General features: G+C 36.6%; 1 protein-coding gene across 2 annotated transcripts in view; it reads right to left on the bottom strand.

The window, feature by feature from the left end:
* Positions 1–1,708: 1,708 nt before the first annotated feature.
* DGKH (diacylglycerol kinase eta) overlaps positions 1,709–27,968 on the bottom strand; it is a 163,025-nt gene continuing 136,765 nt past the window's right edge. The window contains exons 24-31 of one of the 2 annotated variants that reach the window (XM_069009793.1): positions 27,569–27,703; positions 26,285–26,451; positions 25,043–25,148; positions 24,271–24,363; positions 19,932–20,051; positions 19,424–19,532; positions 17,909–18,039; positions 1,709–12,156 (exon numbers count right to left, since the gene is read on the bottom strand). In XM_069009793.1, coding sequence (XP_068865894.1) covers positions 12,067–12,156; positions 17,909–18,039; positions 19,424–19,532; positions 19,932–20,051; positions 24,271–24,363; positions 25,043–25,148; positions 26,285–26,451; positions 27,569–27,703 — 951 coding nt within the window. In that variant the 3' untranslated portion in view covers positions 1,709–12,066. The remainder of the gene's footprint in view (positions 12,157–17,908; positions 18,040–19,423; positions 19,533–19,931; positions 20,052–24,270; positions 24,364–25,042; positions 25,149–26,284; positions 26,452–27,568; positions 27,704–27,968) is intronic. The other variant, XM_069009797.1, reaches the window with a different exon arrangement.

The following is a 27,968-nucleotide window of genomic DNA, read 5'->3' as shown; positions in this document are numbered from 1 at the left end:
CCAATATTTTAGTATTAACATGGAATGTTAATACTGCACCTGTTTCATTTTTGCCCTTGTAGTTGATCACGCCATCCCCACTAAACCTTTTGAAATAATTTGCTACTAGATTTTGGTTTAGACAAGACATTTAGATTTTGTATTAGACAAGGGCTGTTTTAGACAGCCCTTTTTGATAAAATAACTCTGGGAAATAACTGTGTTAGATTTGCTTCAGCACGTCCAATTTCAGTGCTTGCCTGTCTACTACCTTCTGTTTTTCAGATTTTTATTAATTTAGTTATAGGAGTTAAAAGCACAGTTTCAGACCTCTTAATCAGCTGTTTGGTGCCACTGACATGAACGGATTGATTATAGGCCACAAGTATTAACATGTGGTATGAACAGTTCACTCATTTACCAAACTTTTCTTAAAATTATTAAAAAGTTCCCTCAGTGCATCTCCCAGCTTAAGGTTTATAATCCAACTACTTTTTTTCACATTCTTTGACTTCTTATTCCCAGAAATCTAATTTATGGTCAAGATGAACTGTGGGAAGCCTACCTTATTGTGCAGTCTAACTACTAGAAGAAATTCTAGACAGTTCCTGGTGTCCAAGCACTATCACACCCAGTCTCCCCATGTACTGCAGAGTGCCATTCCTAGTGGTGTCCCCTACTTTACCCCATGAGTTATTTCTCCTACTGCAGTCTCTCATTTATACCACTGCTTTGATTATTGAAACCAACCATTTCAGTTTAAAGACTCCCAAAACACACCTTGAATTAAAGTACAGGCTTCAATCCTAAGAGAACTGTAAGCACCTGGAATTCATTAAACCCCCCAGCACTGACCTTTAAGCTTTCTGGGTTATCCATAAATTTGCCTCTCCAGGCTATGATCATCCAGGACAATGGAATCCCAACCACGAGACAACTTCATCGATCACAAGATTACAGCCTTCATGAACTGACTTAGGTTCCTGTACACTATAATTTTCCTTCTGTATATGCCACTGATTGTGGTTACTTTCACATCACATCTTGTGCTAAGAACAGCTTAGTAGCTCACTGACCTACAACACAGCAGCTGATGCTTGCCTGCAGAACGGCCCTCTGGAATCAACCCCGTGAGTGTTTATCAGGGTTTGTGCTAGCAAGGCACAGTCCATACTGCTGAGGAGAAATGTGTTTGCTTTACTGCCACTTACCTGTAGAAAAACAGGTGCTACTGAATGTTCTGTTTTAATGACTGCTGTTACCATGGATGCAAATGCAAATCTGTTTTCGCACTTAATACGCTGTGTGGCAGCAAGATCCAGTGGAAGATCCCTACAAATGTAAACACCTGTATGCACAGTGACCTACTTACATCTGGGTTTGCACATAGCCATTTAGAGGATGTAAAAAAGCTGTGTTCAAAGGCTCTAATTTAAAACAATTTTCAGGCAGTCCCTGGCAGACTGAGTAGAAATAATGCTCGATAGCCATTCATCCAAATTTTATGTAGTTTTAACACACAGAGTTTTCTTTTAAATTCCAAAGTCTTGTACTGTGCCAAAGGACTTGAGATTGTATTGATTTTGATGGGGAATTCTGGTTTAGATTTGATGACATTGGTAGCAGCCCACATTTTGAATGGGTAACATCTAAAATTCAGTGTCATGATGTTCAAGCATTTCCACTGATTTCTAGACACAAAATAAATTCAAGGACTTATATACATTGAATGCATTCTGTTTATTTGAGAAGGAAGATCTCATACGAGTGCCTGTTATGGAAGGCATCTCTTATCATGTACAATAAAATCAACCATTGCTTCCAGCAGAATACAAAAATACACATCTCAGTGACTTCCATACAATAATAAATATGTAATCATGCATCCAACAATAAAAAGGCACGGAAAACTGGTCACTTAGTAGTCATAAAAATTACTAACTATATTAACAAAGCCACCCAAATTATCTGTACAAGGAAATGTAACAATATATTCCAAAGGTGAAAACACATAAAACATCTTTAAAATAGTATATGCAATAAATACCTCAATTGTTTTTATATATTAAAAATAAAACTGTGCCATTGTAAACAGTATGTAAACAAACAAAATTCACTGTTCCTTACCATTATTACAAGTAAATAAAGCCAAAAGTTACACCCCTGCTCTGTTAGATATACTTCATTGGCAAGTTTTGTCAGGCAGTTTAAAGTTTTACTCTTTTCTGCAGCAACAGAGCCTGCTGTGTGTGTAATTCTAAGTATTAGAGCAATTGCTAAGCTTCAAAACTGACTACCTAGGATGTAGTCAGGATGTAGGTCATCAAAGGGAACTGGAACTAGGAAAAGCAATTCTTGCAGTGTTATGGACAGAAGTCATTTATTTCTATTACATATAATAGTGTGGGTAAAACTCAGCTGTTTATATAACACTGCTCTCCTACAGGACTCAAGGGGGCTGTACAGAGGGGGTGAGCATCCCTATTCTCATGGGTGGAGAAAGTGAGGCACTCAAAGGTTAACTAAACTGCCCCCAGTCTTACACCAGCTCCATTGGCAGGAAACCAAAGGCAGAATCCAGACCTTCAGCCACTTCCTCCTCATTTTCTCAGATATCACAAGCTTTGCAGACAAATAAAGGTGTGTCCTGAACTCCAGTCCTGATTAGAATTGAAGAAAGACAATCAACATGCAAAGGAAAGCTGTCTGCTCACTTGGGCACCCATCTGCTCCCACTAACAACCATGGAGCCTTGCCACCAAGTGCAGCAGGAGCACCACAGGAGCTTTTCCCCCAGTAATCTGTGATCAGATCCACATTCGCAGTCTAACGAGCCCAGACAGAGCCCTGTGTATCCTTCACAAGCCTACTGACTGCCTCGAATTTTTATTCTTTTGAGGTCCGTTTCTACAGCCAGCAAACTCCTAGAAAGTTCAACCAAGGTGCATACTACCTGTCTTATTAGGAAGGGGAAGAGTAGGAATCTGAATATGATCCTTTCTTAAACAAAATTCAAGGAAAAGATTCCAGGAAGTGGTGGGCATTTGCACAGATGTCTTCAGAAAGAGCCTCATGAAGGACTGTGTCTGCTTTGCTATTTCTTCAGCTTTTGATAACCCTAACATAACTACCTCACTTTACAAGTCCGACTATCCCTGGGACAGCTATCTATGATGAATATAAACTTACCTGTTCCCAACACATGTATTTCAAAGTGCACCACAGCTCTTGTTTGAAAATGATATTTTAGCCTTAGATGAAGAAATTAGGATGCATCTGTTTAGCTGTTTCACAGCCAAATGGTTTTTTTACAGGAAGAATACACTTCAAGCATACACGATTAAAAGACACCCTGGAAAGGGATTTAGGAAGCGCTGCATTACGGTATTTTTCCTCCATTGTGCTATTAAAGAACTGATCCTTCTGCCTCTAGACAAGCGATTTCTTGACAGCAGTTGTCCAGCTTGCCTTACCACTTAACATTTTCATCATTTTAACTCATCCATGGAATATTAAAAGTTATTCAACACACTGGCTCTGAAGATACCTCCACATCTTGATAAGAAGCTTAAAGCCACATATTTACTATGTAACTTTTTTTTCCCAATAAGGTACTTTTGGATAAGGTACTTCAAGTGTCTCATACCAGATCTGCAGAGACAGGTGAGCTGCATGAGATCAGTAGGTATAGAAAACAGACAGGACTACTTTTTATTTATCAGTGAATACTTCTTCACATTCACCTGCCACATTGCATTCCCTCTTTGTGGAGAGAGGCATGAAAGGTGATCTCTTTTTAGATGATTCTGTATTAAATCTTACAAAAGTTATTTTAGAAGGTATTTTCTTAGACATATTCAAGGACCAGATCAATGAAAAATTCTATACATTCTCTGAGGCATATATTCCCACCTGTGTTGTAGTTTGCAGGTTCCGTAGAAAAATCCAAATAGAAACTGCAGATTTCACATTGGGAAAAAATAAATACATTTCACTCATTTTAAAAAAATTATCACAGTAGGAAAATAGCCAGTAAACAATAGATTCAGAGGGGTTTAATCTTGGCCCCAGTGCGATCAATGGGAGTTTTGCCAAGGATTTCAAAAAAGCCAAAATTTCACCCAGAATCATATACAATTCTTTAGCTGACAACAATCATAAACATCCTGCCTCCCCATTGTATAAGTTAAATATTAATAAGCATCTGTAAACATCCTGCAATTCATCTGATATAAAAAATACTATAATAAAAACAATGCAGCATCTCAAGCACTGTATAGTTTTAAGGTTTTTTTGGCTCTACACACAAGTTGGCATTGTTATATTGGGCAAAACCAGGGTATGTATATACATCTCTATGTACAGGTGTGCTCTCACATACACACTACTAACTAGATACTACGTATCTACACACATCCACACAAATACTGGCAAGAGAACAACATTCACAAATATGGCATTTAAAAGTCTACCCATGATCAATCTGAGGATCACTTTTGTGTGAGGAGAAATTTCTCTCCACCCAAATCATCTGTAGGGTTACATGTAAATGCTAAAACTGAAATACAAGAACAATCTCCAAGGGGCCTAAAGTTCTGTTTAAAGCACAGCATATGCCTGAGTCCCAACAGATCTATATGATTGCAAAGATGATGAACTTCCTTGTGGAACGAGCAGGAAGAAGGGGAAACAAGGGGCAGAAACTACTGAATACACACCAGTTTTTACCTAAACCCGGACAAACCATGTTAGATGTTTTCATTTTCAATTGAATATAGGTTTGGATTGAGTGGAAATCATGTGCTTCAGCTCTTTGCTACAAACTGCTATTTAGACACAAATATGAGTTATGCAGAGAACTAGACAGTGTCACATCTCTGCAAGGCTTCCATGTGTACTTCATGCATCCACACATGCATGTAAGTGGATGTTACTACAGAATTACCTAACAGTTGTACTTGACTGAAATACCAGTGTAAGTTACAAGCCTGGCTAATGACAGAAACCACCCATGCTGGACTGGCATCCTCTCAGAACCTTTGAAATACCTTTAGATGAAACTTACCTTTCTTAAATGCCAGAACATCACTAAAAATACATTAATGCAATTCCACAGTACTCAACACTTGAAGATACCTGCTCTAGACAGACAGACGTGACAGTGAGAAGTTTCATTAGTAGTGATGGATAGGTTTGCTGTCACCATGAATTAAGACAAAAAGCTGCTAATATCAGATGACATTAAATTATTTGTGTGCAATGACAGCAATGAGGAAAGGCCAGAGGGGAGGTGCAGAGATCAGGCCCTCTTCACCTTTCAGGAGCACCTCAACAGCTTGTATACTTTATGTACAAATCCCATCTATTGCATGTCTCATCTGCCACTGTGCATACCACCTTGCCCTTTGATGATCCTGTCAACATACAAACATATTAATTCCTAAGGTAACTGGCAGCTCTAGGAAGGTGCCATAGTTTCAGATCTTTTAGGATTCAAAGGCTGTGATGTAAAAAGGTGGCTAATGAAACAGATTATTTCAGGACAGGTTCACAAGCTGTGCTCCTTGAGTTGGAAAATTGGTAATTTTTATTGTATATGAACAACTGCATTTTTCAAGGTGAAGGATTTAAGGAGACATAAAACCAAGACAGAAAGTACAGACACCACAAGTGACAGATGCCTGTAGAAAATCTTCTGGAATCTGGCTAAGCACACAGTCCAAATGCCTGATTCAATGTATAGCCATGGCATCTTGTGAGAGGACAGTGCTACCAGGAACCTTCACAGTGAGTATCTGCATGCCTGTGTGCTCATTGTAAATCTTCCTAAACTGTCCATCTAGAAAATCTTGTATCCTTAAAATTCTCATTAAGAGCTTCCAGGCCCTACTTTTCAGCACACGTGCTCTACCCCTCCCTGAAAAGCAAGACCAAGCAGCTTTGAATGGCTTTCCTCAACCTCCCCATTCACAAAATAATTGACTGTGACTGCAATGAGTATTAGTCTCAAACAGAGCTTACTTCAACTAACACCAGGAGAAAAACATAGTTATGTCTCTAACTCTTTCCCAGTTAATGGCACTGTCAGGTTATTAATGAAACTAAAATATGTTTTATCCAATTAATGCTTTAGTTTAATAAAATTAGGACTTAAAATGCTAATTCACTTTAAAAAGTCATAGAAGGGATTTGGGGCGCTGAGGAGATTTTATTTTTGGCTTTTCACACAGTTTCCATAACAAAAACAAACTATCCAATTTTACTTTTAGTTCATTTCTTCCTGTTTCCACTTTCCAGTTCACATGCTCTTGTATAGCTATACCTGGATCAAACACAGCTCCCTAAAATAGTTGTTTCCAATGAATTTGGAAAAAGATAGTAGCAAATTACTTTAAACTTTGCACCACATTGCTTTTGTATTCATGAGCTTTTCAATCCTTACACTAGTCTTTGAATAATCCTACAAACTGTATTTTTCCAAAGTATTTGTTCCATAGAATAAAATATTCATTGGTCACTTGGATATTTGTCCTACTAATAGCTATCATAATGTTCAGTATTTTCAATGTCTTACACAGCTGGTAGAGCTTGCCAAAACACTTCTCTTTCCAAGGGCATTTCAGTAGCTAGTGTTAATTGTTAGAGCTTCCAGCAGGAATTGCAAAACTATAACTTAAAGGATTTTAGTCCACCATGGCTATTCTAGGCTTTGGAGCCTGAAGCCTTGGTCTATCTTGCTCTCTTCAAGGATCCTACAACTTTTTCCCAGCCTGCCTGTCCAGCTCTTCTGAGTGGAAACCATGGAGAGAAATGCAAGGGTCTCATCTTGCCAGAAGCAGAGAAGCGATGAAAAAACATTAGTAAAGTCATGACTGGTGTTAAACATAAATGAGGCACCAGCTTCTTCTGCCCCACTAATACAAGCAACTGGCTACAGGAAGAGTCTTCTCAAGGTCTCCAGATGGCTTCTAAATGGATTATAATTTCTGAGAAACAGACTGGACTTCTGTATGGCAGAAACAAACATTTCAAGTACATAACCTAACACTTAAAAGAGCTATGAAACCTAATGCTACAGTAGTAGAAAACAACTAGAAAACTTTTTTCTTTTTGTAAAAAAGATCCATTCCACACTATACTCTAGATATAAATACAGGAATTTATACAACCAGTAAAGATTTTATACTGATAATTACCAAATGATGCTTTATCAATCCTGCTGATGCTACCATTCATCTCTGAAGAGGAAGCAGAGATATTTTAAGTCCTGTCCAAACTCCTCAGCTTCCTCAAGTCATCAAAAACTTGTTCCTTTACTTAAGACAGTCAGGTACAGTTCTTGCAAACATTAAATCTTTGTAGTTAGAATAAGCAGCATCAACCCTTGATGATATGAAAATCATACCACAAAATGTACAATCCATGAAAATAGAATCAAAAATATGGGACAGCCTGTGTTATAAATGTATACAGGATGCTGCAGTTGAGAGGTACTTAAGTTATTGGGGTGAAAAAATAAATTTAGAGTGACTTATTTAATCTTATTTTCTGTGTGTCTCTCTCACTTACTCATACAAGTGACAAGATGATTTCCTGGTTGTAAAGTAAATAAATTGCTCCAGCTCAGTTAGCCTCAACCATATACATTCCTTGTGACTTTACCTTTCACAAAGACTTTTTGCACTGTTAATTATTAATTACCAGAACAGTTGAACTCATAGGCAAGAACTCAATATTTAGGGGCACAGAGAGAGCACTGCAGAAACAGCTGTAAACACTACTAATGCAATCATAAACAGGAAGCATCAAGCAAAATGGAATCACCGTGGGGGGTTTTGTCTTACATCTCCATTATTATAACTGTTTTTAAAGTAGGACTATGGAACATCCTCTCATATTTGTTTTATATATTAATTTTCCATTACATGTGAAAAAGGTCTCCTGCCAGTCTTCCCAAAATGAAGACCAGATGCATTGAAAAACACTGATAATTTTACCCTTGAAGTAAGCCATGCTCATTATCAAAGCTTCATGACATTTTCATTAAATTAGCATGAGTGAGTTCAGTTAAAAAGTAAAATTGGCAGGTTATCTATTTCTCTACAAAAAGCATAGGAAGATATAAAATGGATGTTTATTACGAAAAAATCAATACCTCTCCTTTGAATTACAGCTATGCAATATTGCAGTATTAATTTCTTTGGGCAGGGATAGAGAGAGAAAGATGATTTCTATTTATTATTTACAGGACCAAGCATGTTAATTCCAGTCCCAAAACAAGAAATACTGGAATGAAATAGTGTGGGGGGGTTTTTGATCATATGCTTTACACTTTACTGCTCTTCCAAGTTCAAAGTATTTTTCTTTGAAAGAAAGAGACATTCAGGAGGAAAGAATAGTGGTTAAGGGGAGATACATAAAAATGTATCAAAGAAAACTTGCACTTGCCATCATGTAAAAAAAAATTGATTTTTGAACCTTCTTTTCTTTGAAGTATTGCAAAACATCTCCAACACCTACCTATAACCTTGAGTTTGCTTGATTTCATTACGTTTCTAAGAAGAAGGCATGAGGCTTTATAAAGGCATAACTTGTGTAACCTAAATCAGAGGTTGCTACAGCAATCAAATACAGGGAACTGAGAAAATCCTATTTGAAAATGACAAAACAGAAACATACATTTAGCAACCTGCTGCCATTTTAAAACATGCATTTCTCATGTTCCTTTCTCTGAGGTGCAGAGCTTTTCATCTATATGAATGGGAGCCACTACAAAAAAATGCAGATTACTCTGCATTCCTTTCAGACTTTAATGTATACTGACCACAGAAATCATGTGTATTCGACTTGGGCAAAAAAAATTCATCCAGTAAACTTGTATAGAGATTGTCTTGATAAATCTAGCATGTTGAATCAGGCTCCACAGGATCTTGTTTTCTAAAAAACTAACTGCTGTTAGGGATGTGTTTACCTTGGTTTTGTTGAAATATTGGGATGTGTGCTTTGAAGCACTTTTTAACAGCAGGATTAAATTAGGGAGAATACAGTTCATTAAAAAATGTAGCTATTTATGTACTTAGTTCTAGGAGCTGGGACTTTTACATCAGTAAGGAAAAAATCTCAATACTTAGAATAATCATGAGAGAGTAAGACTGTGTTCAAAAGCCTTCAGAAAAGCCAAATCTCTTAAACACAGTTATAACCCATGACCTCCACAGAGAACCTCTGTAAAATATTTTGAGCCTCCCTGTCAGACACATTTGCACTTCATAGCCAACACTCATCTAAGGCATAGAGTTGCATAAAATTTGCTTTCCTGGGCTTCTAATAAATACAGCATAAATGATGCTTACAGTTTTGGTTTTTTTTCTACTCATGCATTTAAAAAAAAATGCTTAGGACAATCAAAGTTGAATTCTTTGGTGGTCATTTAGAAAAATGATCATTGATCAGTTGTCCTATACTGAGGTAATTTGAGGAGTGCCATGAGAAAGTCGTGTTACAAACATTTGCCCATTTTCCCTGCCTAAAAGCAGCTCCCATTTTTTAATATACCCAGCGTAGATGTCTACAGTGACTTGAAGAGATCCTGTTCCATAGCCCATCTTAATGCCTTGCATACAGCAAGGCTGAAAGTTGTAAAGAGATTGCATCCCACAATCAGGAAAGCAAAGAAAGTTGTATGTATTATATCCTTGAATAGACCAGAAGATTAAATGTGTTTTCTACTGTAATATCAATATGCTAGAATGCTGCCATATGTTAAAATACAGTGTAGCTTATGGAGAACCAAAGAGAAAAGGAAATAAAACCTACAAAGACTTGGCAGATGTCACCTGAATGTCATTAAAGGGGTGAATATCAAGTACATTAAAATAAAACCAAAACCAACAAACTTTCCATTGTTTGCCTAACTTTCCATTTTTTGCATATGCTTTTTATACAACAGCATATAAATCCTATCATTTGGCAAAAACATTTTTGTTTGTTTTTTATGGAAAACATAAGAGCAAATAGCCTTTTACTTGTTTTTTTTTAACCAGAATAATCATTATGTCCACAGAACTCCCAGAGTGGTGCCTGTTGAACCTACAGCAGCAAGAACACAAAGAACTACAATAAGATATAAATTAAACCTGGTTTGCTTCTTTTGATTTTTTTTTTTTTCTCCAATAAAACAATGAAGAGAATAGATTTTACTTTCCAAGGGATGAGTCCCATCTACTTGCCATGGAACAGCTCCTGTCATATGCATGAGAAATGGAGGGCAAAACCAGGATGCTGTACTTGACACTGGCCCCTTTGTATGAGGAAATAAGTTTTGGTAAAAATCAAATGAAACCTTACTCTGCTGCCCATGAGGAAAACAGAAATAGATGTTAAGATCTCTTTAACGTGCAAGAAACCTCAAAGCTACTTGATTAAGTAAAAGTCAAATGTTCCTTGTGCTGCAATGATACATTGCTAGGAGCAGCAAGGAGACAGCGATTCTGTGCAAGTTTTCTGGCAGGTGGTGCAACATCATCTCATCTCAAACACTTAATTAGGATTTTTTTTGTTGATATCTAAAAATTATTTTCCAACTAGATTAATACTTTTGTGAAAAGTTAACCAGGAAATTAAATTATGAACCTGTTTCATTTAAGTAAATTGTAAATAACCTTACAAACTCTGGTCTAGAGCAATTTCTAACCAAAGACAGTTTTAATTGTTTTAAACTGTTTACACTCATGGATTACTATCTTGCATGTGATTCATCTTAGCATGCCTAGTGTAAAACCGTAGAGTCTGGGGTTTTTTAATTTCTACGGTCTATTGATGTAGGAGTGCTGTCAAGAAACAAATTGACACCTTTTTAAAGAAATGCACACAGATGCATTTTTAAATTAATAGTTAATTAGCAACAAATAAAAGTTTACCCCACAAAAATCAAATCAGCTGCTACATTTTAAATATCTTCTTATGTATGATAAATAAAATTAAATCTTCCTTTAAGAAAATTTCGTTAATCTTTAAACCTGCTTTTGAACAATAGAATAAATAAAACCATTAGTGTCTAAAAATTCAAATATGCTACAGATGTTTAAGATAACTGAATAACTACATTAAAATGCACCATGAGAAGATTCTTTATCATTTTCCATGCAGGAAGCCAATTGATATTTTTGTGAGGTACCAGTCTTTCAAAAATTCTTATAAGTTAGTTACCTGATAAACTTTCTGTACATGATATATTTAAAAATCTAACTGTACAGTGTTTCAATCATATATAATCTGCTGAATATGGCACAAATGCTAAGTTTCCACACCCACACACCCTTTGTCGTAGAACACATTTTAGGCATAACACAACACTGAAGAATAGAAAAGTGCCTGAAACTGAAAAGAAAAAAAAAAAAAAGACACTCAAGTAGCAATAAATTAAATCTCATTCAAACCAATAAAAAAGTTGTTCAAGTGTTTAGAGTATCAGATGTGTCATGCAACAGAACAACAGACAATTCAGGCAGGCACACCATGCATTATAGTTTGCATTCATGGTATCACAAGGTATCTCTCCCCTCTTTTAGCATGGCCAGTGAGTGCTGGATACCTGCGGCACTGCCAGGCTCACGTGTTGAACTTTCCAAACATCCTGGTCTCCTGCACAGGAGGTTTTACAGAGCTACGCCTCGGAAGGATAACCAGCTGACCTCATGCTGTACAGTGGCATCTTGCTGCAGCATAAAGAGAGGCATACTGAGCTGCATGTAAGCAAAGCAATCATATCTTGATTATATTTTCCAGTCAGTGCAGTTCACCATCAACCACTCAATTTACCAAACTGGGCTTATCCAAACTGGCCAATTCACACACCAAGAAAATGTCTTTGCAGAATGCATCACCTTTTCCTTTTTTTTTTGGCACAAATCCTTTCATACTCTTTCTGCAAAGTTCTTCACCACACAAGAATTCAGAGATGCTAGCCTGTACAAACACCAGTGCTTATTCTTCCATAGAGTAAACTACAACAACAGCCAAGTGCCTGCAACAGCTTTGCTTCTCCAGCAAACTTCTCTTCTCTCTTTAAGGAAAGCACCAGCATAATTACACTTCAGACAAAGGGGTGTTCTTGCTGAGCTCTTTAATTCCCTGGAGAATTCGCTTCATATGACCCACTTTCGTTATCCCCAGGTCCTGCAGAAAATTTAAAAACAGAAAAAGAAAAAAAAATAAAAAGAAGGACGTTTACTTTAAAAAAGGGGAAAAGAAACCCCATTGATTATGATCTATCCATGCAACAGATGTCTAGAAATGTGCTCACTGCAATCAACACTAACCAGGAAGTGTTAGCAAGAGTTGCTTTACAAAAAGACTGCTCAGAGCATACAATGAATCCCTCTCTGTCTGGCAGACAAAAAATTACTTACCTGCAACAGTGACAACCCAGGGCAATTCAATATATATCAAAAACATCTCTGGCTTGACTTCTAAATACAAACATCTTTCACAATTTCTGGCAAAATAAAGAGAACAATCTCCGCCTCCTCTCTAACACAGCAATCAAATGCTTGGTAGGATGTGATGGATTATAACTTCTGTCCAGCAATGTCACTTGATCTGAGGCCCTATGATGTCTGCTTTAATCAACAAACACACATATCCCCAGTTTCTCAAGGGAAAGTGGATGTAATGGCTACAGGCATGTAGGACAACTTCCCTTTAGAGAGCAATAGAAAGAGTAAGCATTTGTTTTTCATTCCAAAAAGGTTACATCTCCTAGCATGGATGTTCCTGATTAGAGAGCTGGAAGAAAAATTCTCAGAAACATGATCGTCATATCCCAAAGGAAAATATAAAAAGCACAAGAGTAAATCTCCTTGTAGCCACCACTAAATCATTCACATCAGCTGAAATGTTTCCATTATTGGTTTCCAGACCCATGTCTATATGCAACAACAGACAAGAATTTTTCGTAGCAAACTTCTCCCAGTATTAGTAATAGCTTTAGCAGCATCCTTTTTCAATTTTGACTGGTCCAATGATCAGAGAAGCACAATGGGATGCCCAGCTGTGCTAATGATCCCCCACCACACTAATGAATTTTCACTTCAGTTTGGTGGAAATCTGCTTCCCTTATCTGTAAAACCCAGCTATGAAAAAGTCTTTAAAATGCATGTGTTGAGCAATCAGCAGAGTCAAACACTACTTAGTTGTACAAAAATCCTTATATAAATAGATTGTGGCTAAATAACAAAAAAAAAAAAAAAACTTAGAAAAGTTTCACTATTTTTCTGAAATAGAAACCATTTCATTTTAATAGGAAGATTTTTCCACTACAAAGACATCAAAAAGAAAGGAGTGTAATTAGGCAGCTTGAAAAAAATTTTCTCATACAGAGTGGAAAATGAAACCATATATATTATTCTGTACGTACTCTACGCAGACTGTATCTACATTTCTACAGAGACCTCAGAAAATCTGTATTCCATATTACTATAAAAAGTTAGCATGTATTTAATTTTGAAAGAAAGAGGTGGTAAAATGGGCATTAATTAATTATTTTATTATAAAGGTAGCACAGCCAAGATTAAACAGATGGTTTAATTTTCAGAGTCAAGACTGAATTCTGGTTACGTTAGAGAGAAAAAATACTTGGTTGTTTCTTCAGTTGAAAACTATCAGCACTATAAATAGATCATCGTCCTTCACAGAACTTTGGCACAAAGGTGTCAGCATTAAGGAGTTCAAGATTTGTCCACAAGAGTTCCCAAATCAAGTGCTGTTCATAAACCTACCTGAAAAAAACTCCTGATTTTCCACATCACATCCAATTTATATTTTATTTTCTCTAATAGTCATCTCTCTTATAAACAAATGTAGTAATAAGTTTTAAGTTAAGAGAGTTAATGTAGGTAGTAGTCAAATTCATCCTAAAATGACAGTAATATTTATAATTTTACATTTCTGTAATACTGTTCTTTTTATGTTAAACTTAATTTTCAAGTAAATCAAAACCACACATGACTACTGAAACCAATGAAATAGCCTAGTTGCTATGTGGAAGAAATTCTACATAAGGGAAAACCCATAAGGACACTTTCCAAACCACAATAAACCTGACAATTTAAAGAACTTACAAATTCTTCAGAAAAAATATTTTTTCATGAGTAGAACTTCTGTTGGATAAACAACATAGTGAGATGCTGCCAGACTTCAAAATCAAAGGAAAGAAACATACTACGAAATTCCCATAAAACTCAGCCACTTTTCCCACCAGCCTTTGTAAAGCATTTCACAACACCTTTGATTTAGAGGCAAGAGATTTTGGGTTTATTTCTGTTCCAGCTGAAGTTGCTGTAACTCATATCAGAACAGCAAGTCTCAGAGCCTCATCAAAAAATTTGGGGGACCACTTTCTGCTACACTTCAGGGGGAAAAATCCCCAACCAGAAACTCTGAATTTTTATGCTTTTATAATAGTTTTTGTTTGGTGGAAACCAGAATTTATACTATTCTGATACTAGATGCTATCTAGTATTCTCAGTTTACTGCTCGTGCACAGAAGTTTGCTGAAATTCTCTCATCTCAGACTAAAAGGATCTGCTACATCAGCAAATCATCCATCAAAGAAGAAGATTCTCAAATGTCTCTGCATTTTTGTGTATGCATGGATTTCATCATTCTCTACATAATCTGTTCATATATATTTGATATCTAATAAAAAACCTCAATTTGACTAAAATACGGTTTTGAAGAAGAGACTCTATCCAGAGTCTGAAGAAAAAAAATAGCCTTTCTTTTTTCCCAGCTACAGCCTTAGAACTACAGCATCACCTCTCCTGCTCTCCCTAACCACTGTGCCATTTCCTGGCCATTTTTTGGCCAAATGTACCACCACTAGCAAACAAGTTACATAAACACTCCTTAACAATAACATCTTCTAAATGAGAAATCTACCTTACTTACATCCCCATCTAGTATGTCTGAAGTCTAACAAGTCTTACAAAACCTTTTCCATGAAAAAAACTTTTCAAAACATGCTACTGCAAAACACAGGATGAAGCGTCATAGTCCTCAGCACAGATTTTAGCTTGACTGGCACTGCTTATCAAGCTGATCTGTGGCATGGAAACCCTTTCTCCAAGGAAAGCAACATTGCTATGGAGTTTTAAGGTGACATCATCCCCTCGTTCTACAAAATGTGTTGCAGTTCTGACTAAGTTGCATTCATAGAAACATGGTTATCAGTGCTAAGAAGGCCAGTATTTATTTCAGAAAAATCAGTCTAGTTTTCAACAAGTTTGCTTGTAAAATAAAGTTAAATAAAAGTCACACCAAGCCTTCTTTCTACAGTTTCCACAGAAAAATTCACAATTCACTGCCCAGCCATTCTTCAAACAAAGGAAAATCATATGGGTGTAAATTTCTAAGATCCCCTTAAAATTAAATCAGGCATAGGAGGCTGTAGAAAGGGCATTACTGCAAGGACTGAGTGGAAAGAGGCATTCTGGTTCTTCATTAGCCAGTCACCACACAGAGCTCCCTGAGAATGGGATTCACAAGCTATGCAGAAATTTAATTAGAGGTGCCCGATTCTTCTGTCAGCATATCAATCTGTTCCAGCAATGTGTGCAAAGGAAAAGTGTTTCATCAAATCCTTTTCCATATTGCTTTTTATCTCTACTTTTGACCACAGAAAGAAAGGTGGGCCCAGAGGATTCAATTAAAACAGGCAGCAATGTTTCCTTCTGCAGACATGAAAGGTAATAGAGGTAAATCTATTGCACATGAGTTAAGAGCTCATGAATCAATGGTAACCCCATTTAGCTTGTCAGGAAGCACAGGCCTGGCAGTGGAGGAGAGGCTGTAGACAGATTATAGCCTGCAAGAGCACTGAAGGCTCATCTGCACATCTCGATAGCCAAAAGGAGGAAAGATTCACAGGGCAGCTTGTGACATGTTACTCGTTTCCCAAGTACCACATCTTGGCACCAATTCAGGTCGCTGGCAGCAAAATGCAGGCTGCCTGAGCTATCTTTGATTGGCTCCCTGCAGAGACCTGCACACAATCAGCAGGATGAGCACTAAACTCTGCTATTTAACTTCAGTGCACTTACACAGAGCACAAGCCATGCCCAGCCAAGAGCCTGGCCTAGCTTACGAACAGCACTGATTTGGAAGCTCTCAGCATCTGCTAACAAGCACATGGGGTGATTCCAGAGCAAGATTTTGGTTAGCTCAGGACATGCCCTTGGCAACCTCTGTAGAGCAACTCCTTGTCCTACGTGTCTTCAGGCAGCACTAGTAGAGGAGACAGCAGGCTCTCTGTAGGCCCTCTAAGACAAGCCTTCAGATATTTCATGGTATAGACCTTTGTGATGGGGTTTTATTTACACTGAATCAGCATGAGCCTTAGCAACAGGGATAACGGGTTGATAATTATCCTGCTGCAGATATTTACCTGGTTTAAGTGCCAGTCCTCTGGGCATGCAGTCAAATTGGTACCTATAAGAAATAAGGCATGGCCAGAAGCCATGTCTAGTTTAACACTGATCTTACCCACCCATCATTTATTCCAACGAGTTGGACTTTTAAAATTTTCTTAACATCTTAGCAAACCTATGCATTGTGTGATGCTGAGTTTCTCAGTTGAATTTTAAGATTGTGCAGCACCCATTCAGAACAGGGACTTGCAACATCCATCACTGGAACACTGTGGTGGATTGCTTGGACATTCTTCTATTTCTAAATTTTTGCAGGGAGGGACTGTCCTGAAGCTGTCCCTCTCTGTCCAGAACTACTCTGAAAGAAAGGAATTTAACTTCCATGGGAAGAAGCTTAGGCAATCTAATACCAAAGAGTAAAATAATACACACCAGCCAAACAGATTATCTCAAACACAGCTGTTTTCAGAAACAGCTTTCTACTGCAACAGCCACACAATGCAAGCACTACCTTATAACACCAGGATTTCACACTGTATAAAAAAACTTTACATAAAATAACACATTTGTATGAAAATATTGCCTCTACCTGGAGACTACTGCACTGTGGCTAGAGCAATGACTTGCACTCTAAATGTAAATGTTTGCAATTTATACAATATCCTATTTCCTCTCCTATGTGCTGAAAGCAGTTGCAAAACACATTACCAAGAACTCATTACTACCTAGTTCCTGGAAAAAGTAATGTAATGAATCCCCAAGGATATAGCTGCTATTACATATAATGGATGCACTTAAGTCATTCCTGAAAAGGACCAGCAAGCTTAAATAACAGCCTGAAACTGCTGGATAACATTTCTCCCTGCAAAACTTATCTATCTGACCTCAGCGGAGAAAAGTTTTACAATTTTGGAGTCAAAATAAAATACTCTTTTTTAAGAATTTATGCAGCCAAAATCAGAGGTCGGCCAGGGATGAGAAAACCTATTTTGACACACAAACACCAACGCCATGTAAGCCCAATGCTGCAATTTATTAAGCTTCTTTTCTCTCTCATATCCACCATATCCAATATATACACAATAAATCATGTGGAGTAGATCAGCCTTTGCAAGAAATAGATTCAAAATTATTATGATCCATACTGACCATGTTTAAAGGAAACAGTGAACTCTTGAAGAAAACATTATATTACACAGATGCCAGTAAGGTATCAAATGTGCTTCTCCTATGCCTTCTGACATAAACTGCAACAGTATTATTCTACATAAAGTGGAAAAAAAAAAAGAAGGAAATTTTGGATAACACAGATATTCTTGGTTATGAGTTCAAGTCAGCACTTCAGAAAGTCAGGCCCAAGGACAGCGCATATTAGTTTATTGCATATTTGCACAGTGTAAGCCAAGCTACAAGCAATGACAAGTGCAGGGAAAGAAGAAAAGTTTGTTGTTGTTGTTTCAAAGAAAATGGTCAATAGCAGAAAAGTAGCACAAAGGAAATACCTTAAGATCTCGCCTTTCCAGATGTAAAAGCTCAGAGCCTCGGATGTCATGGCTGATGAAGATTTCTTTGTACTCTCCCAAACTGAGCAGATCCAGCCAAGCAGCAACTTCATCTGTGCCCCATTTTTGAACTACCAAAGTTAAGAGCAAAACCCCCTTAATTTCTACATGCTCAAATGCATCACAAGCAAAGGTTAGGCCAAAGAGAGTGGAAAACAGAGTAGAATTGCCGTGCTAGCAAAGGGAAAGGTTAGAGGTGTCTTTTCCACAAAAACTGACAATTTCCTTTTTTACATGCAGGTTACAGGTTAGCAGTTAACATGAGAAAGTATCTAAACAAAGTTGGGGTTCTTTGCTTTGCAGCCATGCTTTCAGCTTTACTCCTGTTTCTTCATTAAAGCCTTTAAAACCTCATGTCCCAATAAATTCACATTAAACCAGCTTAGGATCAGTGACGCAAAGTCTAATGTTGTTCAGCTTTATGCCATTAATTTATTAGTAGTCATCCAAGGAGAGGAGAAGCCTTCAAAAACTAATTACCTTTGTAAAATTAAAATAGCAACCATACCTCAAATATAGCAATGGCAGCAAGCAAGTCCAGTTTTAATTAACAGATTCTAGTATTCTTAAGACAAAAAGTACTCTTTAAGCTACTGTTACAAAGGCCATTAAGAAGCTCTCTGTAAAACATTGTTCTCTAAGGTTAGTTGCCCACATTAGTCCTATTAAGACCACACATATTAAAAAAAAAGTTTTGCTACTTATTGCTATAATTTTGCAACTTCATTCAATGCTAATCGCTTCACTTTAAAACGAAGAGAAATCTGACATCTTATCTGAAACTTACATCTGATCAACAACTGCAAGATTTTGCAGATTGTGATCAACAGTTCACTTGAAAAATAAAGATGTAGAAACAGTTTTAAGACCATCTAATCACTGATTACCTCCTGGACATAATCTTAAGGAAGTAAGTTCACAAATAAAAAATGGGAAGAGAGGAGAGTGGAGTTTGTTCAACTTCTAATTAAAAAATCAGTATTGACTATCATGATTTTTTGTTTGATCTGTCTCGTTTATTGAGCATATAACCCATCCAAAATTTAAGAATAACTGGTTAATTAAACCAGTGTGCTAAAAACTATTTCACACCTAAAACTAACCTGAAAAACCTGAATTGGATCTTCACAGGGAAACAATGTGTTTACCCATGGCTTGTATGCCTATGAGTAAATCAAATGTAACCACCAGCAAAGACACAGATCCTGTTGCATGATAAAACTTCTAAGTATTTTCACAGTAGTTCTTTGGTTCACTTGGAAGTATTGGGGTCCTATTGAATGCTTTCTAAATGCACTGAAAGGAATATTTATCCTAATGAAGATGCCAGTTAGCTCAGCTGCTTTTCACTTTTACTTTGTCTTAGGTAAGTCATGTCACCCCTTACCAAAAAATCCCATTAAATCACATTTTCTGCAAATACTACTACTTTTCTTGCAATTTCAAAACACATACCAGGCTGAGGGCTGGTCTTATGTTTCTGAACTTTTTCTTTTTTAAACTTTGGCACGATACGAAACACTGTACTTCTGTTGTTTCTTTTAGCATAATCCAGAGGGGGATCCTGCATGACAAAAGAGGCATAGTTACCTTTAATTAAGAGAAAACAACAGTTAAATAATATACTTGTGATGTTAATTCATAGTTAATCTCAAAAAGCAAGACCCAAATTTACTTGTGTAAAGAATAATGTCAGGATTTAACTCTATACATGTTTGAATTATTAAATATAAATTAAATATACATGTTTCATTTATTCATTTATCAGTCAAAACCTTTACATTCACAAAAGGGAACAAAACACCAAAAAAAAGCCCTAAGCTTAGAAGTTTGTTCACAGACAGAAATGATCCAGCATCACTACTGAAAGTTCCTCACCAGATCATGAAAGGCTGTAACTTAATTTTCCGTTTCAAAAGAAAACTAAGTTCAATAAAAATCAGGATGTATTAATCAAACTTACCTCATCATCATTTGGTTGAAAAACATAATAAAGCCAAGGAATCTCAGCAAGTTTTCTCAACTCTATTTCCACACTGTGCAAAGCATCAGACAACAGTTCTTCATGGGGAGCTTCTAACTGCTGTTCATAAACAGGCCAGAAAAATAAGACTTTTAGTTTCATTGAGATTTAACATTTAAATCTAGATACCTTGTTACCACACACACAGATAACTACTTCATGGTGAGTGTCAACAAATGGTGAAGAACAAATAATCTTCCAAAATTAGACTTTCCTTCAGAGATGTGTAAGACCACCCTGACACTACATTTAGTATGGTCCCAATCACAAAGGGATGACTAAGATAGCTGAGACTTTTGGTGCAGACCAGTTGGACATAGCTGTCAATCTCTGTCATCCTTCACTACTCTCCCGAGTCTTTACGGAGCAAGAGTTACTTGAAAACACCACCATGAGGACACACTAGAAATGGAAACTACCAACACAAGGGAGAGAAAACCTGCTGAGAAGAGCAAGCATCTGGAAAATCTTTGTACGAAAAGTGGTGTAAAAAAATTGAGTAGATGGTAGTAAGCCTTAGTTATTTTTTGCAAATGTGTTCAGATGGTAGATCACTCTCTCATGTTCAAGTAAGAGGAAATGGATCTTGTTGAAGATGCTCCTTTCCCAAAGGTCTTCCAGTGGTGGTCTGATACCTGCACTTCCCATTCTAAATAGGTGAGACAGGGACCAATAGGCACTGCTGCTGGCTGAGGGTGGGAAGGACTCCCTGGCAGGAGACAAGAAGACAAGGACATCAGTAAAGATCAAAGAGGAAAAGAAAGGGGTGGCTGTTTAAAAACATTGGGACTTCATGACCTACGTTAATTTGGCTCTATTAAGACTTTGAGAACCCTACAGAGATACCTATTTCCTTTAAAACTCCAGTCTGAAAATTGTTCTGCAGCTGTTGTGTGAGTGAACCTGTGTGGAAGAGGTAAGGCAGGCAGCTGATCCTCTGAAAATATGTTTTGAGCATATATGGGATTGCTGAAATACCATTTTGAGGAAAAGAGTTGAATCCTAGACCAAGTTGCTTGGAATCATTAATAAAGCAATCTGAACATCTATTTCTCTCTTTAAAGTAAAAGTAGTCCCAAAGCAGTGAAGAATATCCTTCTGAAAGAATCTAGTTCTGTTACATCCTAGTGAATGCATTTTTTAAATGGAGTTTTAAGAAAATCTTGGATCTCCAGTGCCAGAAGAATATTTTGACATTCTTGGAGTTTGATGATAAATTACAAACCCCATTAATTTATCCTACCTAACAAAAACTTCTTTCCTTTGCTTCAGTAGTTTGCATCTGTTCCCATCTTTCAAAGAAGAGACCATCTTTGGTAAGATCTTACTGTCTAGTATAGGGATACTGGAAATATAAGCTCCCTTTGCTGTCATGTTATTTTCTCTGCTAAAGCTCAGAGAATCAGGTGTCCTTAAGCAGACTTTGATCTTTCGTCTTGTCTTTTTTTTTTCCATGCGAACAGTTCAGTTAATTTGGAGCACAGGGAAAGAGCCACTTTTCTTTGAAGAAGTTACAACTTTTCTTGTGTTTTCAATTCTGAGAAATTACTCAAGTCATCTATTTTCTATAAATGAACGAAGCAAAGAATTCAGTCTCTCTCAACAAGTACGTATCTAATTGCTTGATTCTCAGAGGAGAATGTTTTGCCTGGGGAAAAAAAATGCTCATCTGATGGTGCTCCTGAAATAAAGCCAAAATAATAATTTTGGTACAGAAAGAATTAGCAATTCAGGGCAAATTCTCCTCCTACAACATCTTGGAAAATCGTATTTCCAAGATAAAAATTCACACTATGAATGATGAAATAAAAATAAAACATTTTTTAAATCCTTCCCTATTTAAATTTTTGATATGAAAATATTTTATTTCAGTGAGTTCAGATAACTTTATTCAGTTGGAATGAAACATTCTATCATACTTTTCCCTTAATACATTTGAAAACTGTGCCCTGTTTCAGACTGGAATGCTTTTTAAAATTAAGAAATGGAAACAGTGCATTTGGAAATTATCTAGATAAAAGATAGCATTTTTAAATTTTGCAAACTGTATTCTAGCCATAAGCATCTGTGAGATTCCACAAGTCAGCTTCATTGTCCCATCTTGAGCAGCCTGGTCTCATAGAAGTTGTCCCTGTCCATGAAAGGGGAGTTGAAACCAGAAGATCCTTAAGGTCCCATCCACCTCAAATCATTCTGTGACCTTATGATATTATCAGTTCACTAAAAATTGTATTTTACCATTCGTTGTGATCTAATGCTCATACTGTTGTATGAACTTTGTTGATCACAGTTCTTACAGGAAGCGGCAGGAATCACAGACTTGTTTTATATGCATTTAAAGTTTTTTCTTTTCCTGAGGAGCTGTAACAGCAAAACTCAATAGCCAGTAAATGGCAACTGAAGCAGCAGCTTTCCAAGTGTCCTAGCTTAGTTGCTGGTTGAGGTTAAACCAAGTATTATAAGCAACAAAGACATGATTTTACTGCTCTCAAGAGCTTTGATCATAGGAAAGAGGGATGAGGGAGAAGTGAAGAGATCTGAGAGAAAGAATGTCTGTCGTCAGAGAAGAAAGATCCTTAGGAGAACAGTTTATGATGGGAGCGGCCGATGCATCAAGCAACATCTTACACTTCATCTGTCTCTGTTTTAGCAGAATGAGGGACCAACATACAGGCAGCCTCAGCACTTATAAAATACGTGGCAATAAGGTTAACCAGAGTGCCTTGTACTGTGACTGTGAAATACTGTTCTAAGGGAGCTTGATGTCAAATGAGCATAATGGACACCTCTGGAATATTATCTTGGTATGTTCCAAACAGCCCTTTTATTAAAAAAAGGGCTTGATGTAGCCTTGTGAAGATATTTGCACAACCATAATGAGAAGCAGAAGTACAACATGTAAAAATTCAAGTACAACATGTAAAAATTCAGAAATGGAAAAATTACTGAAATCAAGCTTTGGAGCCTGAACAAGGGCCCAGTTCAACAACACAATGAGATCACAACCTGCTGCAGAAAAGGTAATGTTTCCATGGGAAGGGTTCCATAATAACATTATTTCCAGACTGTCTCAATAAATATCACCAGTCCTAGTATGGCATCACCAACTTAAATTTTTTCTTCTAATTCCTTTTCCAAAATTATTTTAATTTTTGTAATTAAAAATTTTATTTTAATTCCCCACTAAACCTGAAATATATGGAATTAGCAATAGCAATTTGAAAAAAATACCAGCAGATTTTTTTTCCTTTACTTGGACAAAAACATCTAACGAACTAATTTTCCCTTTGAAAAACTGGAAAATAAAACGTGAACCTAATCTTTGACTATTTCTATAACTTAAATGATTATTAGCCTTTAGACTATATTCACTTTTGGTTACTCTAAAATAGACTCATACCATTTATCACTTGTTTAAAAAGGTATGTGAACCTGCAGTAAGTTTCATACCCTAACTCAGCTAAAGGAAAATATTCCTATTAATATACATTTTTAATTACAACATTTAAATAAACAAGTTAGTAATAAATATGCTTTTGAATCTAAAGAAAATGTAACTGCTCCTACTGAGTATCTTCTTAATGTAAAACTGGACCTGCATAGAAAACCTGACATCTTTCTCTTCTTCACAGTGTCATTACAGAAGTTTTCTAATTATACATCCAGATACAATTGTTGAGAAATCTTCATCATTTTAGGCACAGAAACACTTGCCAAAGAAGATGCAAAGTCTTCAAGTACTAGTAGGGGTTTACTAAACACTTACCAGTTAAAGATTATAAAATACCTCCTGACAGGTATTAAAGAGTGATATTTACTTGCCCAGATTATATCTGTAGAAGCTGAGTGTATGAGTCTAAATAGCTCTCACCCCAGGCTCTCCTCAAACTCTGAAGATAATCACATAATAGTGCAACAGAAGTTCTCTTAAATGCTACATCTCTAGAAGATAAATCATCTTTTTCTAACATAGGCCTCCAAGACAGCTGAGTGTGGATCAGCCTCACAAGGATACTTACTTCTCTCCTCTGACTATTAACAAGAGTCCAAGCAATGACTTAGCTGTCTGAAGCAAGGCAAGATGGATGCCAGCCTAGCACAAGATTTCAAAACTCATTCTCATCCAACCACAAAATCCTCCAGTGTAATCTCCTCCTATCAGCCTTATAGATCTTTTTGCAGCGTGTCCTCACTTTGGCACCAATTTACAAAAATCAGCAATGAACAAATCACAGATAATGTGAATGAAGGAATAAAACCATGTGTTTTGTGACCTTACCAAAGAAACTCTTCCTACTAGCAGAGATTCTGTTTCGTTGTGTAAGGCCTTCACATTGACAGCAATCTCCATGGCAGTGTTTCTGGTAAGGCTCTGGGGAATAAGAAGCATAAACATTCTTTGAAGTGATGCAAGTCAGACTGAGAGTAAGTACTCTCGGTTTACAGCACAGCTCTTAAGTGCCTTCTCCTAGGAGAAATACATCAGTTTAGCTTTAAACTGACAACCTGTTCAGCACTGAGAATAGAAACCAAAAATGTGGTATCTATCTTCTGTCTTTTCCTCAACTTCATTTAGAATAACAGTAACACAATCCTGAAGATCATCAAGTGACCAGCCACCATATCAATCCACATATGACAAAGGCCAGCAGAAAAGTTGTGAATCTCATTTACAATGACTGTCGATTCCAAATTTTCACCTTATCCTTAGCAGAAGTAAGCTACTAACCATACTTAAAGAAGCAAATGTCAACTAATATGTTTACCATGTGTCAATTTAGGTTAGATATGGACAGCCTCTACCTAATTAATCTTTTCTGGGTCCAATCCCTAAAAACACCCAGATTTATCTAGTGTGAAGAGAGGAACCAGGAAACTCATTTCCCCTCAGCCCCTTTGCCTTCTCTATATAGCTCTTAGATAGCAATTAAGCCTGAAAATGTCTGTGAATGCATCCACAGACAGGAATTATAATACAGCCCCCAAGCTACAAGCTTGTGCACCCTTGTTATAGCTTATTTACTTATACATAAATCTCTGTTCTTCCTTACCTCAGGAAACCTTGGGTTGGCTTTATTTAATGCATGTGAACATGCATTAACAGCATGAGCAAGCTCCTGCTCCAAGAGGCCATGTACTTTTGCAGCTTCACAGATCCTACAAAAACATTTTAAAAGGAGAATAATATTTCTTAATTTCTTTAAAGAATAATACTTGAGTACACAACTTCATCAGATGACAAAGTACACAAAGATGTGTTTCACAAAACACTCTTAGAAAAATATAGTCCTTTTTAACAAAAATTGAAAGTCAAGCATCTCTTCAAGCAATAGAGCACCTCATATAAATTATATCCATCACACAGATTATTTATGATGGTACAAATATTGAGATACATTTATTTGTTTTAGAACACTAATGCTATACAAAAAAAAAAAAAAAAAAAAAAAAGGACCAAAAAATGTTGCTCTATTAATTCAAATAAATTACAGAGGAAAAATCTAGCACATTACACTAACTTACCTGAAATTATCCTAAAAACATTTACACCTATTTCACAAGGCATATCCTTCAGATTTGGCATGAAAATTTTCTGCAATCATTTAAGATTGTGGGAGGTCCAGTTGTAACTACAACCTCCAGATCATCTCAAGAACAGTAAAGGTTTTAAGCTGCCTTGGCTAAACTTCACTTTGGGTAATTGGTAAACTAAATTATTCTTCTATGTCTGCAGTATAGAGTATGTACTCTTCCTTTCTTATATTTTTGGTGATTTTGATGCTAAAGATAATTTGTTGTTATGATAAAATGAATAGCAGCATTATAAAATGGTCTGATTTAAAAAAAAAAGCTTTTCTTTATCTCAGCTCATATGAATGACTGAAGTGTCCATCCTGTTGACTTCTAGAGTTGACTTCCAAAGGGTTTTTTCCAATAATTGTATTTTTGTTTTTTCATAGAAAGAGAAGCTTCAATTTTTGCAAAGAAGCTTTCCAGTTTTCCATTTCTGTTGCTACTTCAGAAAGTTGGTTTTCACACACAAAAAAAGGAAAAAAACAACAGAAAAACACATAAATAAAATTTTAAAAAATACATAGGAAAAGCACACAAAAAGAAGTTGAGTCTTAAAAAGAAAATAAAATTTTTAAATTGGAAAAAAACAACTGATGTAGTGGCAACAAAACAATCTAAAACCAGGGAAAATGTACACTTCTAAGTGTATGTGTGAATTTGCATCAATAATTCAGTCTTGTTGTCTAGGTTGCCAATCCAATTTATTAATTTTACTGTACCTGGTAATAAGTTCTTCTGCAGCTTGTGAGCACAGCTGGATCTGTGCAACTTCTTCTTCTGTGGCCAACTCAACAGCTTGCTGAGGGTACAAGGGAGATCGAATGACAGGTTTGCAGGAATCATACTTCTGTTTGTCCTCCCAAGACTTCAGGGTGTTTTCAAAGGCCTAATCAAAATGAATTACACATTCAATTCACAGTACTTGGAGTATTCTTACTCATTAAAAATTTTAGTTTTACATTTTACATAAATTTAAATTATAATTATTTTAGTTAAAATTAACAAATAAACAACTGCATGATTTAATTTTATATAAATAATACAACCTGATTAAATAATAACTTTACATTCAAAATTTTTTTAATTTAGTACAGAGAATAAATCACTTCTGAAAGCTTTTTGCTCCATCTCTGCCCTTTTATCCTAAAAATGTGTCTTCCAAACCAATAAGAACACAAAGACAGTGATAATGGTTGGACTCAATGATCTCAGAGGTCTTTTCCAACCCCAGTAATTCCAGAATTTTGTGATTCCCTAATGCAAGCACATTTTGTGTGGATAGCAAGATTGAAATCCAAAACTGACACAGGATTCTAATATTAAAAATGGTGGAGAAAAAAAACAAATTTACTAAAATAGAGTTCAAATTCCATTAACTCCACCCTAAATCCAAGATCCAGTTAGTGGATGGAGAACTGAGGGGCAGTTGTACCTTTCACACAATAATCCTAGACAAGTGTGAACTCTCCAGTGGCTTTGCGACTAGGTTCTGTTTGTGTCTCTTCTGTCTGAGACTGGCTCATGGGGGAGAGGGGGATTAGTAGGACAGAGAGATACAGGAGAGAAATCTGCAGAAAGCTATTCTGGAAAATGGACAGTGTAGAACTTTGCTATTTATCCAACTGAGCTAAAACTTCCAGTATGTGACTGGTATAACACACCTAGAGAAAAAGAAAGCAGCAGTAGAAGGGGAGGAAGGGAGGGAGGGAGGAGGGCAGAAAGGAAGGAATAGAAAAAATGTTGACCATTCTTACTATATATTAATAAGAATATAGGAACAGCACTATAAATAAACCCAATAAAAATTAACAAATCTTTGCCACTTACACAAAAGAATAATTCTCTATCCGGCTCATTATAGAAATTATACAACTGTAACTAACTGTATGAATTATATAAATAGTTATAAAACATTTTTGTAAGCACTGTTTTGTTCACACTGTAACTGAAACAAATTATTACAGAAACCAATGTTATCAGTGGTAGCTCTTTCTGCAACATACTCTGTCTCGTGTTAGCATCTGAGCTCTGTTTTTATGTATGATCTTAATAACTCCCGGGGGCTGGATCCACGCCTCTCCATCGACTTGCACTGGAACCCCTTCATCACCAAGTATGGTGATCTTTACTGACCGACACTGGAAAAGAACAAACACGTTATTTTACAGGGCAATAAATACTGGTGAGACTGACAGGCCACCTGTAATCTGTTGATTACGAGGAGCTGTGGCTTCTCTCCAGAACTGTCTCAGGAATTAAGCCCTCCTATACTTCATTCATCATTGAAGACAATTTGTTACCCACTAAAAACCAAACAATGTCAGCACTTTATTAATGTATAGAGAGGCGGTCATCAAGAGTCCTGCTACTTGCCAGAATCCCAAACTGCTGCCCAACTATCCT

This window comes from Aphelocoma coerulescens, chromosome 1 (assembly GCF_041296385.1).
Source record: "Aphelocoma coerulescens isolate FSJ_1873_10779 chromosome 1, UR_Acoe_1.0, whole genome shotgun sequence".
NCBI lineage: Eukaryota > Metazoa > Chordata > Aves > Passeriformes > Corvidae > Aphelocoma > Aphelocoma coerulescens.
Note: the sequence above shows the minus strand (reverse complement) of the source record. Positions and strands in the feature narration are given on the sequence as shown.